Source organism: Oculina patagonica, chromosome 8, assembly GCF_052425735.1.
Source record: "Oculina patagonica isolate OP01 chromosome 8, crgOcupat, whole genome shotgun sequence".
In the NCBI taxonomy this organism is placed as follows: Eukaryota; Metazoa; Cnidaria; class Anthozoa; order Scleractinia; family Oculinidae; genus Oculina; species Oculina patagonica.
In genome coordinates, this window is record NC_135765.1 from 8,760,600 (window position 1) to 8,775,307 (window position 14,708).

At 43.3% G+C, this 14,708-nt stretch overlaps 2 protein-coding genes across 2 annotated transcripts in view; one reads left to right on the plus strand and one right to left on the minus strand.

Moving 5' to 3' along the window:
* LOC144663097 (uncharacterized) overlaps positions 1-14,708 on the plus strand; it is a 34,452-nt gene that overhangs the window by 3,349 nt on the left and 16,395 nt on the right. The window contains exons 3-5 of the mRNA XM_078524030.1: positions 751-896; positions 4,298-4,469; positions 6,023-6,138. Coding sequence (XP_078380156.1) covers positions 751-896; positions 4,298-4,469; positions 6,023-6,138 — 434 coding nt within the window. The remainder of the gene's footprint in view (positions 1-750; positions 897-4,297; positions 4,470-6,022; positions 6,139-14,708) is intronic.
* Positions 7,064-11,074, minus strand: LOC144663098 (uncharacterized). Its single transcript, XM_078524032.1, has 3 exons — positions 9,128-11,074; positions 7,278-8,960; positions 7,064-7,202 (listed from the first exon to the last, which is right to left on the minus strand). Exons 1-2 carry the CDS (start codon positions 11,072-11,074, stop codon positions 7,563-7,565), a joined length of 3,345 nt encoding a protein of 1,114 aa, XP_078380158.1. The 3' UTR covers positions 7,064-7,202; positions 7,278-7,562.

Here is a 14,708-nt window from a genome sequence, read left to right on the forward strand (position 1 = left end):
ATCATGTCTTCAAGTCACTTTGCGTTTTAATTTTTGTATTTATAGCTGGTTGTTGTGGCAAATAAAATTCACGAAACTCCTATTTCTCTGTAATCAGACTCTCTTTCGCTAGAAACAGGCAGAAAATATTTGTGTTGTTTCGGAAAATGGTTACATAGCTCAAGTTTACGACGGAAAAGCTTTTTTTAAAAGCGTCGACAGAACTGAAAAGTTTTTTCGCTTGCGGGAACACAGCGGGCGATCCCGAGCGGTCAAGATGGCTCCATCTTGACCGCTCGGGTAGCCAATCAGAGCACGGGATTCGTTTCATCTTGACCGCTCACGGAGCTGGTCATATAATAAAGTACCATATCGTACCGCAGAGTCAAGTCCAGTCCAGTCCAGCACGGCACGGCACGGCGCGGCGCGGCGCGGCGCGGCGCGGCGCGGGACGGTGCGGTGCGGTTCGTCACAATGATTTTACTGTAATTACAGTAGTATATTTCAGTGTTTGTTTTGTCGTCATCCACGTCCGGTTACATTTCGAAACACCACTAACATGCATATTACCATTATGTTAGCTGGGCAAGCTCCCGTAAGCGGCCATCTATCCCCTACACCTCTAGTGGCCGCTTACAAAAAGCATTCTAGTAAGCGGCCAGCTCCAGTTGCGGACACTTTTTTCGCGTCCCGAGGGTGTCCGCTTATGAGAGCTTCGACTGTATTAATTTTTACTAATTTGTTTTTTTTTTTTTTGGTTTTTACTAATAGACCGTTATCAAGTACTTGGCCGAGTTGTGCACATGGATTTTGTACAAGAACACTTAGCAACAAAGAAGAATGTTAACTTTAGCAAAAAACAGTCGCAACCCAATAATATCGAGCTTGAGGTTCAAGCTGATACAGTATATATTGAGGTGTGTAAAACTTTGCTAAGGGCCATACGTTATTTAAGTGACCTTTTTTACAATCCTACAATGTATGAAATGAAAGATAATACACCGGAAGCAATAGCAGACATCACGTCAGCAACTGGAAGCGTGATCATCCTTTAACTTGTTACTGCACACGGACAAGATCGATTTTAAGATTTTTAACGAGACGGTTTTTATAAAATTCTGGAAGTAATTTAGGAGAGGAGGCAAGTTGCGATCGGGGGCATGGCAATGTTTTCGTCAACTTCATATTACACTGTGGGACCCACGTTTAAGTTAAATGTCCCTCCCTATCTGATGGATTCTCTCGACATGGCGCCATTTTGTGTGGGGTTCAAACACCAGGCATACCAAGAACCCGGGGGGTACTCAAAAATGTTTTATACGGGGAGGCTCCGCCCCAAGTTTTTACCTCTTACCCTTTTATATACCATTTTTGACAGAAATTTAACTGAAAAAAGGTACCCCTTTCATATACCTAAGAGACATGGTGTGGACTTAAAAAACGACGTTTTCTTGTCATTTTATGTAGCGCTTAATAAATTAAAATACCTTATTGTTACTTATTTTCGCGGGACTTAATTTTCGCGATTTTCGCGGTTTTCAAAAAATCGCGAAAGTAAAGACCCGCGAAAATTTATTTCAAACGTTTTCTATTGTATTTTTTATGCTAATTAGGTATTTTTGGCCAAATCGTGAAAATTAAGTGCCGCGAAATTTGCCCGTTCCATTTTCGCGAAATTAAGTTCCCGCGAAAATAAGTAACAATAAGGTAATACAGCCATAAATTGCGTCTGCTCGAAATATTTTAATTAAAGGCCCTTTTAAATAGCCAAATGACATATTTCCATACCCTTTCATATACTTAAACTCGTGAAATCCCTACCCTTTTATATACCTGAAGCCTGAAAAAGGTACCCCTTTCGGGCGGAGCCTCCCCGTAAAGGCCATTATAGAATGTACCGCCCCCCCCCCCCCCGGGACCAAGAAAGTAGCCCTTTTCTGAATTTTCTGAATTTTTCTTCTCCTTAATACAGTACTAGCAACTCAAGAATCAACGAACGAAAAGAGAAATTAGAGGAGCTTGCGCTCGTGGAAATACTGTGGCGATTTTGACCATTTTTTATAAAATATATCGAGCTTCGAGTGGGATGCTATGTAATGTTTAATAAATGAGCAGCAGTGTTTTATCAAGTTTAAAACACGAGACGCAGCCGAGTTTTTTAGACTTGATAAAACACGAACTGCGAATTTATTGAACGGCTTAAAAATCTTCTGATGTAGATCAACTCATTCTTGCACTAATATTTACATTTGGGGTTATTTTGGCCTAGAAAAGTGAACGTAAAGTTTAGCCGTGTCTTTATCAGATATAAAGAAACTCATTAAACATTAATTTCTTTTGTATTTTCTTTATGAATTATTAATGAGTTTTTTAACAAAGTTGTATTTTACTCTGTTCCAAACCAAGTCTTGTGGAAGTGATTTAATTCATAGGACAATAATCTTGCCATTTAAACTCGATTCCGTGTGAAACGTGTGCACCATTACATTACAGGGCAGAAACTTACCAAAATCGTTTCAAATCAACCTGAGAAGCGCTAGCTCGCAAATTAAACAAGAAAAAAATATCAAATCTATGCCTCCTAAATCCAATTGTTTTGTTGCCATACAAACCCTTAAAGGGACTATGTCACGGATTTTACCGGATTTTTGAACGGCCAAAATTTATATTTGTGTCGCATGAAACCTAAAAATAATTGTCCATTTTTATTAAAAATTGAAATATTAGAGCGCTGAATCCGTTAAGTAGCATTTTTGGCCGCGGATGCCTCGGATGTAAACGGATTGCAATTTGAAAACGTTAGGCAAACGTTTTCAAATTGTTTCCACGCGTCTTTAAAAAATCGATATTTCTAGCCGTAGCTTGATTTCTATCCGCAAATTAAGGTTATATCTTCCTTTAGATGTTCAAAGTTGATGTTTTTTATGGGTTTAGTTGCCTACCACTTATTTCAGAACAGTTTTGATCAAAAAACTGTGAAATCCCCGTGACATAGTCCCTTTAAAAATTGGATCCTCTTATTTAATTTGACTTTAATCATTAGCTTGTGCTACCTGTGGTTAGTGTCGATTATTTCTTTTTTAAGTTTTTCTTTTGTCAAAGAAGAAAAAAAATGCGAATCGAAAATGCTAGACTATTGCATATCATATCGTTATTTTTCTGTGCATATATACTTCATAAAAACTAGTGGTAACCACAGGTTAGAAAGTGCGGGCCTCGACAAACTTTTGTTTTCGGATTCTAATCGTTCTTTGTGGAGGAAAAAAATTCTCAACTTCCCAGTGTTTGAACGATACATTTTCGGATCCTTTTGCATTAACCGTTCATGGTGGAAGATTACGGATTGATAATTGACAAATCACTGGACAAAAGTAACGCGTCACGCGAGGAATGCATGATTTAATCGAGCACGCGGTGCAATTAAGATGTGATTTTCCTCTGTCGGTGAACTCGCTATGTTGTCAGCGTTGTAAGGAATTTTTCGAGATTAAATAACTGTTGTTGGAATCATTCGTTTTGCTCTGGTTTATCTGTGATACAATCACAGAAAATCTTCTCAAAACCAACGCCTGAACAACGTCTGCAAAACGTAATGTTTCTTCCATGTGACAGAAGCCTCGATCTTATGTGACAAACTGTTGACATTGACACATTTTTCGCATTCTTATCGTCTTGATGAATAGATTTTCAACTTCCGGTGTTTCGACAAACTGATTTTCCTCCGTCGGCAAACTCGCTTTGTTGTCAGTGTTATAAGGAATTTCTCGAGAATAACCGTTGTTGGAATCATTCGCTTTGCCGTAGTTTATCTGTGACACAATCACAGCAGATCTTCTCAAAAGCAACACCTATAAAACAACGTCTGCAAAACGTAATGTCTGCAATCTTCCGACATAAGCCTCGATCTAATGTGACAAACTGTTGATTTTTCCCATTCTTATCGCTCTTGGAGACAAGATTTTTCTCTTCCGGTGTTACGACAAACTGTCGTGATTGACACATTTTTTGCATTCCGATCGTTCTTAGTGGAAGAACAAAATTTTCAACTTCCGGTTTGCAGATAGCCTTTATAAACGTGGCGCGCACGCGTAATACGCAATCCGCTGGTCACTGTAAAGATTAGGGTTGCGGGCCTCTCTTGGGTCCGCAATAATACTGGTAGTTGCTTAACAAATCCTACGCTTCACGTGTCTAATTAGCTCAGGACTAATGAAAAAAAGCAGCAACAACAGGACTCTCGTGTAACTTCATTCAACCGAATTAGCTTTTGAAGAATGACTTTGTTAAGTAGTTTGTGATTTTTGATGTTGTTTTCTAGGGCGTCATTAAAATGCACGGGATTAAAACATTGAGAGTATTCAGCCGTAAAATTGTTTCTGGGAAAAACAGTCAGTTGGACATAAGAGCTCCGGAATTGGAACAAACTTTCAAGACCCAGGCTCCAGGTGACAATGGAGAACCAGGGAGGAATGGAGCATCAGGACCGACAGGTAGTGTCAAATTACGAAATGCTTCAATCTCAGCAAATATTCAACCTCAGTTTATTACTCAGCCTGCTAAAGGCCTGGATTTTCAGGCAGCAAAAGTTCCCTGGCAGAGATTGAAAAATCCTTATTATTCATGACAAAGCTAACCCAATTTTTTTTATTTAAAGTTAACCTAATTTTTGGTGATTAGTTTACAACCGCTTTCATCAAACTCCACCAATCACAGCCCACAAGAATGACCCTCTGAATTTACGGCTTATTAGCATGAAAAAAAAAAAAAGCACCAGTATGCATCGGTTTTGATTGGCTTAGGGCCTGTTTATGTGTAGTAGAGTTGTCCCTGGTAGAAGAGTTATCCTCTCCCCCGCGCTATCTTTTACCGAGCGTTTATATATATTTTCTCTCTGTTGATTGAGCCAAAACTTGGCCCTGTCGGTTCAAAAGACTGGCGAGAGTTATTTTGAAATAGCTATTATGGCGGCCTTTTCTAAAATGGGGAACGCTGAAACATCGACGAAGACCATTTTGGAGAAATTTACCGCCGACTTCGATGTTGTTTTGGCCGATTGCAGCAATTGCGCATGCTCCGTATGTGTCAACTTGTCCCTGGTAGGCCACATGTAGCCAAAGCTTAAGATACGACTGAAAATAAATGAAGTGATCTGAAATTTTCGTCTGTTTATTATTTTATCAATCTTATGCTACATGTTCATGTAAGCTTTGTTCTACGAGTGAAAATAAGCATAATATGCTAATTCTAAAATTGCTCTCAACTATCAAAGCGAAGCGAAAGGTAGCACACTCGCTCCGTCAGAATGCCGACCCGTCTTCATGAAATGAGCTGTAATTCTCAAAGTTTACCTTTTTCACCCAAACGCCTCAAATTCAAAGGCTTCGATATAGTCACTCTATAAAAACATACCGCAAAAGTACCCAATGTTACATCTTTTCCCCGGTAAAACGACAATCTTCCAGTGGTAAACCTCTACGAACCATCCGTGGCCCGAGCGCCTCTGCATTTACAAATTCAAACCAGTTTGAATTCGCGCGACACATCGCAGCGACAAAATTCTGTCGAAGCGACTAGTTTGTCGCAAGAATGCACCATGTCACACGAGGCAACATGTCGCCGCGACGTGTCGCCTAGTGTGTCCCGACCTTTAAAGGGACTGTGTCACGGCTGAGTGAAGTTTGTTTTATTTAGTTTAGCCAAATACCCGCTATGATAATATGGCGCGTTTATACTGTCAAAATTCAACATCACAAATCGAAAGTCATCATTCCAAAATGACCACAACAGCTCCCTGAATTCAATCAACAAACCTTTTCTAAATCGAATGGCATTTTCTGTAACAGATGGGTTAGTTCGATCGGATACTTTTCAAATTGACCAGTTTCCTTCTAAATCGAGCAAATTACATCGTTCACATTAAATCGATTAGGTTAATTTGATCAGATACTTTTCAAATTGATTAGATACATTTTTCTATTTGAAATGACTTTTACTTGAGAAAGTGACGTTATATATTTTTTATTCTTTTTATGTTTTTCAAAAGTGGAACTGTTTGCTAAAGTATCGCATGGGTACCTTGACATCACAACCAATGGTGGAAATGGAAATGAGGGACAAGTTGGTGCGAATGGCAGAAAAGGAACCGATGACGATACAACGGTATGTGAACCTGAATGCTATGAAATCTCTGATCTCTGACAATTCTCACTGGGAGTCCTCAAGCACAAACGCCCCTAATTCCTTTGGGATATCCCTGCTTCTGTATATACTCTAGGGAGTCTACTGTGTATAATTTTTGGCTAGTTCAGTATAAATAGGTCTGTTTTGTCCTGTTTTTCACTCTCTTTGTTAAAACGGACGCCAGACATCAGATCGTCGTCCCACCCTCCTCCCCGCAGCGATGGCTCACCTTTGTGCCTTAGCTCCCGCTCCTTTCCGCCTCCGGGCTCGCCTCTTCCCATATCTTTTTCTTACCTGGGGCGTTTGGGAGTGGGGGCTCCCAGTGGGAATTCATTACTATCCTTCTCAATCTTGCGGAATACATAAGAACCCCGGTAACTCGAAAAAAAAGGTTCGAGTAAGAGGGGGTTCGAGTTATCGGGTTCTATTAAAACTTTAATATACCATGTTAAAACTTGATAGTACTTATTTTCGGCACTTAAGTGTATATAGAGATTACTTCATGGAAAATGCGCGCGTACGATTTTTATTCACGAGTTGAGTAGTATCAGAAAACGAACGAGTGAGCGTAACGAACGAGTGAGTTTTCTGATACACCTCAACGAGTGAATCAAAATCGTAGAAAGCATTTTCCATGGTGTAATTTGTTTATTTTATTGGAACTGAGATTTTTTTGCCATGATTACAAACAAGCAAGAGTACCAAAAACGGTGTTGAGGCGAAAAGTGATTCAAAGCTGAAAAATGGTCAAAGTATTTTAAATTCTAAATTGTCTTAAAAACTAGAAGGTTAAAATTAAAATTTCTCCACGTTCTTAAGGTCAAGTGTCTGCTAATAATGGCAGAGGTCACTAACTGCTAGGAAGAATTCACGTTCAGCTAATCAATTCGCTGCCTGATGTTCGGGACAATTCACAGAATCTTTTCAACACGCAGTTGTAAACTCAACGCTTTAATTGCGATGCTCGTTGTACCAATGTACAAACATCTCCACGGCTTGACAACTTAATCGACACGCTGACTTGTTACGCCTACGGTAAAAAACTGAACAAAACAAACCTAATTTTACAATACATTCGGAATATAAGAAAAAACGGGAACTATGAAATCAAAACTTACATGTTCTGTGCGGTTTAGGTGGTAAAAACTGTATCAAAAAACAACACTGTCGAGCAATCCGCCCGACACGAAACTCTTTCCATCACAAAACCATGTGCGATCGAGTCACGTGACTCGATCCAGTCCGAGCAACTTGTGCACAGTTAATAACGGACCTAAATCAATTTCCGGTTATTAATTTCGGCCGCTAGTCGGCCTCAACATCCACCCCGCCTTGGGGCGATCTCCTAAAGCGTCCCAAATATGTGGCTTCTCACATGGACTTCAGGTTACACGCACTTCTTCTTACATGGAATTCAGGTCATTTTCTAACAAACATAGTTTCTGTATAGGACGAACATAGACACTGTCCTTAGTTTTAACTTTAACAGTTCGCACCAAGCTATCTGGCCCAGGGTACGTCTCAATGACACGTCCAAGGTTCCAGTGTCCCCTCGGGGTGTTATCGTTGACTAGCAGCACCAATGCATTGGGTTTAACATTAGGCAACGCCTTCCGCCATTTAGCTCGAGGCTGTAGGATGGGTAGGTATTCTTTAAGCCATCTTTTCCAAAATAAGTTGGCAAGAAATTGCACCTGCCTCCACTTCTTCTTGTACATGTCAGTCTTGTTGAAGACTCCGGGTGGTAAGCAAACAACCTTACGCTGCATCAAGAAGTGGGCTGGCGTCAGTGGCTCAAAATCACTTGGATCATCCGAGTTTGCTGTTAGGGCTCGGCCGTTCAGAACACGCTCGACCTCAGTAAGCAGCGTCTGCAGGACCGCGTCTGTGACCACATGTCCACCTAGGATAGATTTCAGGACCGTCTTCGCGCTTCGAACCAAACGTTCCCACACGCCGGACATGCTCGATGCAGTAGGGGGCTGGAATACCCATTTGCAGCCGTATTGGATAAGCTCACTCTCGATCCGTCCCTGGTTCCATTCATCAAGACTCTCCTTCAACTCGCGCTGAGCTCCGACAAAATTAGAGCCATTATCGCAACGTATCTCTTTCACTTCGCCTCTACGATTGATAAAACGCCTCAAGCACAGGATGAAATCGTCGGTGTCCATTGAGTTAACCACTTCTAGGTGGACACAACGAGTGGTTAAGCAGGTGAAGAGACAGCACCAACGCTTTGTGGTCCCGCGGCCATGTTTAACGTACAGGGGGCCAAAAAGGTCCATTCCTGAGTACGAGAATGGTGGTTCATATGCCATGAGCCGTGCCTCCGGTAAAGGTGCCATCTGCTGGACCATGGGTTTGGCAAGGACTTTCTTGCACTTGATGCATCGGCTAAGGACTGTGCGAACTAGAACGCGGATTTGTGGGATCCAGAAGTCTTCCCGCAGTTTGGCTATCACATGCTCACGCCCCAAATGGCCAATGAAGTGGTGGACATGACGAACAATCTTCTCAGCTACGGCATGGTTTCTGGGCAGAATGGTTTGCCGGCCCATAGTAGATTCTGCTACTCTTTTCTGGCCACGTCCATTCACTCTCAGTACTCCCTGGGCATCCAATTCGGGATTCAAGGCAGCAATCTTGCTCGATGCTCTGACGACACCATTTGACTTCAAATCTTTAATCTCCTGTGTGTATGCTGAGCTCTGGACAATCTTCGCAATAGCCACCGTAGCTGCATTCAAATCATCGACGGTTAACCTTCCAGTCACGACCTTGTCTTTATCTCTAATGAACTATGTAAATCGTAAGAGCCATGCTACCTTGCGTCTGAGGCGGGTCCAATCTGAGCAGGTTGTTATCAGAACTTGGAGGGGTGCTCCGCAGGATCAAGGAGGGATTCAAATTCTGGGTTTTCTTTCTTTGCTGCAGCTGGATCAGGGGTCAGTTCCAGAGAGTGTACATGAGTTTCTTTCTTCAGCTCCAGACCTTCAGTAGGCAAAGTTCTACATTCTTGTCCTGGCCAGGAGTCTTCTGGTCCCCACAGAAAGTCAGGTCCACGAAGCCAATTGTGGTTGGCGGTCAGAGAAGATGGGGTCATTCCCCTTGACACATAGTCTGCAGGATTCAAAGTTCCTGGCACATGATTCCAATCTTGCACAAGTGAGTGCTCTTTAATCTCTTCAACTCTGTTAGCTACGAAGGTTTGAAGTCTTCGTTTCTCATTCTTTAGATAGTGCAGTACTATCTCACTATCAGTCCATAGGAAAGTCCTGTCAATGTTCAGTTCTAATTCTTCTCGTAACATTTTGCACATGCGAGTTGCAAGTACAGCTGCCTGCAACTCCAGTCTAGGAATACTGACGAACTTCACTGGTGCATTCCTAGCCTTGCCCATAACGAAGGTACAATGGACTCGTCCATCCGTGTTCTCAACACGCAAATATGATGATGTCCCATAGCCAACCTCAGATGCATCTGAAAAGACATGAAGTTGCAACTTGCATTCTCGCGGGTCATCATCTGGTAGGAAATAGGATCGCGGGATGCGCAACTGTGATAAGGAAGGTAGCTGAGACTTCCAAGACCTCCACTTCAACAGAGACTCTTCGCTAAGGGGTTCGTCCCATCCTAAATTGGCCTTCCACAGGTTCTGCACTAAGCATCTTGCAGCCAGCGCTACAGGCGCAGCAAACCCTAACGGGTCAAACAAGGAACAAACAGTTGATAGGATACCACGTTTGGTCTCGGGGCGGTCAAGGTCCTTTATCTTGAAGCCCAGAGTATCATCTCCAACAAACCAAAGTATTCCCAGCGCTCTTTCAATGGGTGGATCATCCAAATCGAGGTTAAGTCCTTGCTTGGACAGCTTGTCGCTTGGAACTGCCTTGAGCACTTCCTTTGAATTTGACGTAAACTTAGTCAGGTTGAAGCTACCTCGGGCAAGGATGTTGACCATGTCTTCAGCCAGGTGAATGGCTGACTGCTCATCATTCTGGGAAGGGAGAGCGTCATCAACATAGAAATTTCTTTTTACAGCTGCGATGACACTGGGGCTGAAGTCCTCGGCATTGTCGTCAGCGACTCGCCGCAGAGTGGAATTTGCAACACAAGGGGAGGACGCTGCTCCAAATATGTGTACTTGCATAACATAAACATCGGGTGGGTCTTCATAGCCATTTGTCCACCAAAGGAACCTCAATGAGTCCTGGTCTTCTTTCCGTACACGTATCTGGTGGAACATTCCTTCAATGTCTGCAGCAATACCAATTGTACCTTGGCGAAAACGCAGGAGAACACCAACTAAACTGTTGGTCATGTCTGGCCCGCTTAATAGATTCTTATTAAGCGAAGTTCCTTCGTGTTCGGCTGCCGCATCGAAAACTATGCGCACCTTTCCAGGCTTGGTAGGGCTAGTTACCGGGTGATGTGGGAGATACCAATGGTTACTGGATTCCGTAGCCAACTCTTTCTCTGACAACTTGCGAGCGAATCCACTGCTGATGTAACCGTCCATTACTTCACGATACTTAGTGGCCATCTCCTCGTTACCCGATTTCGTCAAGCGACGTCGCAAGGACTCTAGGCGTTGTTTCGCCATAGCAAGATTATTTGGAAACTGGCGCTCATCCTTCTTCCAAAGCATGCCCACTTCATAACGTCCATCGACGAGACGTGTGGTGTCTTCAATTATTTGCATTGCTCTCTTGTCTTCAGCTGAGAGGGGCTTCTCTCCTGACTTAACAGCTCCATAGTCTTCGAGTTTCCAGAATTTCTCAATTAGGTCAACTGGCTTATGATCAACTGAAACAAAGTTTACTGAGACTCCCTTCGGATCCTTGACGCCATAGCGACCAGCAACGCACCAACCGAGGGGGGTATCGACAACCATAGAGTCCTTTCTTCTCATCTTCGGGAACTCTAACTTCTTTCTGTATGTGCGCGTAGGGGATGTTGTTTCCCACGAGAATGGAGACTCTCTTAACATCAACTGCTGGGAACTCAATGTCACATAAGTGAGGGTAGTTCTGGACGTCAATTTGCTCTGGCAGGGATCGTTGTCACTGGTTAAGGTCAGGTAGAACATAGGCTTCAGAAACCTCGATACTTTCTCCAAAACTTTCCAAAGAGCTCAAGGTAAAGGATACTCGATTAGACTCCACAACATTGTCACTGCTTGTGATTGTATTAATTCTAACCTGCTCAGGTGTTCCTTGTATGTCAAGGTAATCAACTAAACTGCGGTCAACGAGGGTGTCAGTACAGCCGCTATCTAGAAAGGCGTAGGTGGAGACAGCATTGCCATTCTCGGCGGTGATAATGACAGGAACAACGTTCAACAAAACTTGTGTTTCTGTGGTAGACAAACTGGCAGATGATATGGGTGTTGTTTCAGGTTTGCCTGAATTAGCACTTGCAGTTTGCCCCGTATTTACGCCCTCGTGACTTGTGGGATAGGAGGTAGCTGAAGGCTTGTCACCTTTATCCTTGGAATCCTTATTGATCGGTGGGTTGGGGCGGCGACTATCCTGGGTCTGATCAGTATGCAGAAGACTAAGATGACGACCAGGGCATTTTGAACATGCTGGCGGTTCAGGGCAAGAACCAGAACCGTGTCCAGGCCTTTCAAGGCCACAGTTAAAACAAAATCCACAAGATGCCGCATAGTGTCGTCGGACTGCCACATGTTCACACTTCTTGATGATGGGGCAATGCTGAAGCTTGTGTCGCTTAGATTTACAGATTCCACAGTTTTTTGAGCTAGGGGCAGGAAGTTTAGTTTCAACATCCGTGGCACTGATTGTGGGATTCTTTAGTGGCTTTGGTGGAGGTGGAGGCTTAGGAGGCAACTTGGTTTCTCTATTCTCACGCTTCAACATTTGACCTCCAAACACCGGGTCGTTCCTAATGGATGCTTGTCTCTTTACAAAGGCGGCGATGTCCTTCAGCCGAGGAGACCTTCCGCTCTTGACAATCACATAATTCTCGTTTTGCCACTTGATGATGAGATCATTAGGCAGACGGCTAACTATGCGCCTAAGGTTCGTTGCAACACTTGCTTCACGTTCAACGTCGCCTTGAAGGATTCTTGTAGCCGCATTCAGCTTCTCAGAAAAGTTCATAAGTCCAATATTGTCACCATAGGTCAACTTGGGACCTGATACGAGGTCTTCTATGCATGCTTGAGTCACCCTTATGGTCTGACCAAAGCGTTCCTCCAGGGTTTTCATTATGTCGATGAAGGAGCAACCTCTGTTTCGTTTTACCACTTCCAATGCTTCTCCGGTAACAAACTTAGGGAGGTATTCAACACGCTGGGCATCAGTTAGCAAATCGCTTTCAAGGTGCGTACAAATTTGTTCACGAAAGGAGGGAAAATCCACTGGATTTCCACTAAACTGTGTCGGTCGCATTCCACTTAGCATTTGTGCCTTCCACATTGCTGCAACGGGATCATGTGGGACCTGTTCACCACGAGTAACACCCTGTGATGGTTTAACACCAGGTACTCTAAAGGACTGGAGTGACCTTATGCTGTCAGGGGTCTTACGCACATTAGATCCTATCGCTGAGAGGGATGACCTCGGCTGAGTTGTCATGCTGAACTGAGATTTGGTATTTATGGAAACAGGAGGAATTGGCTCTTTCTGAGAAGGATTTAGTTGAGACACCTCACTAATAGCATAACTGGCACCTGGGTTGGTATTAGGTCTGCTGGTCTCCATTTTCTCAGAAACGACTGGGGTAGAATGTGGACGTTTATCAACTAGAAATGTGGCAGCATCCAAAGGACCAGCTGCTCCAGGTGTCGAAGCTTCCTCATCGTTGTACTCCATTTCAATTTTCCATTCTAGCTCAGCTAATGTTGCTTGCTCTTCAAGACGCCTAAGTTCCATTCTTTGTTTATGTTCGTATGCCATTCGAGCTGCTTCGGCTTCTTCCTTTGCCCTAGCCCTTGCTAGGTCCAATTTCATTTTTGAGACAAGCACCTTTTTCAAGGATTTCTTACGTGAGGATCCGGACACATTGGAAGACTTAGAGGAAACTGACACATTGTCATCACGATCCCGGTCCTGGTCTAGTAGTCCAGGATTCATCTGAGCATTTCCAGGCAAAAGGTCTATTTTTTGCAACAAACCTTCACACTCATCAATAATGTCACGGGTCTCTCGTTTTAGATTGGAATAACGACTCTGTACATCTTCCAAGCGTTTTCTCTCATTTATCCCAGCAAGGTATTTCGTATGTAGCCCTTCGAGTGTCTTCCATTTTTCCGAGAGTAGGTCAAGGGATTTCTTAGCCTCCTCTGGGCCTTGGCTGGTATTAAGCTTAGACTGAATTTCTTTCAGTAAATTTTCAATTTCTTTGCTTACATTTGTCCACAGCATAGCCGTGCTGCGTTTCTCCCGGGAATCCCTTTGCCGTTCCAATTCCGTGAAATCGACGCGGGTGTCTGGTGGGGGCCTGGGTCTGAGCGAGGGGCCATCGTAGTAGCTTAATGGCCGAGTAAACACATTTGTTGTAGTACAAATGGAACTAATGTTACCTTCTACGGCTTCTACTGTCGTCGTTCCGGGAAAATCGGGCAATCCACGATCCATTCCTGGTCCAGCATAACCCAAACGGCTCAAACCATAAACATCCATTCCACTGTCGAAGCCCGCGATTTGTGTGCAATGGTTGCCGTACAACCCTGTACGTTCATTCATCACTAGTGAAATTCATCGTTCGCGTTGTTGATTGGACGAACGATGTTTTTTCACTAGTGAAATTCCATCGTTCGCGGTTCTAATTGGCTAAGCTCTGAATCAGTACGATTTTTACTTCCTGTGATTTTCATGAGTATATCTCAGTACCTATGAAATAAAGTCTCGTCAGAAACTGTAACACGATTATGCATTCTTATGATTATACAGTGCTGTGCTTGTATGTATGTGTTGTGATATTGAATAAGTTTGCATAATTAAGTTTTGCACGTGACTAAGATGGTTATGTAACCGCGCCTCGCTCTCGCGTGGTCTTGTTCGTCAGCCATTAAAAGTTGTTGTGTTAGCTTGGACTCGGCGTCTTTACGTTGATCGTAACATGGTGTCAGACGCGGGATTTTAACCCAACTGTTCAGAATAACTTCGTAGCTTCGAAGTCTTCAAGTCCAGCGCTTCGTCCACGATTGGTAGGCTGTTGTGAAGTCTATAGTTTGCGTTCGAGTTTGCTTTGGTTCGTTGCACGTGGCATCACAAGTATCATGGCTGCTGTCAGTACTACAGCGAAAATTCCCTCGCCGCTGAATCTTACCGACCGTTTGCATCAAGGAGAAAATTGGAAATCGTTTCGACGTGAATGGAAGTTTTACGAGCTAGCGGCTGGCATTCACAAGAAACAAGAAGAAGTTCGAGTGGCTTCGCTGTTGAATGTGATCGGTAAAGAAGGAATGGACATGTACGACACCTTCCAATGGGCTAATGCTTCGGACGCTCTAAAGATTGATAAGGTTCTTGAAAAGTTCGAAGAGCGTTGTGTCCCTGCACGGAACGAAACCTATG

What these genes read in the sequence shown, in the direction of transcription:
- LOC144663098 (XM_078524032.1), bottom strand. Translation starts at nt 11,074, where the DNA reads ATGAGAAGAAAGGACTCTATGGTTGTCGATACCCCCCTCGGTTGGTGC. An exon ending in AGCTGAAGAAAGAAACTCAT is followed by an intron (nt 8,961 to 9,127) that starts GTACACTCTCTG and finishes CGATTTACATAG; the next exon opens with TTCATTAGAGATAAAGACAA.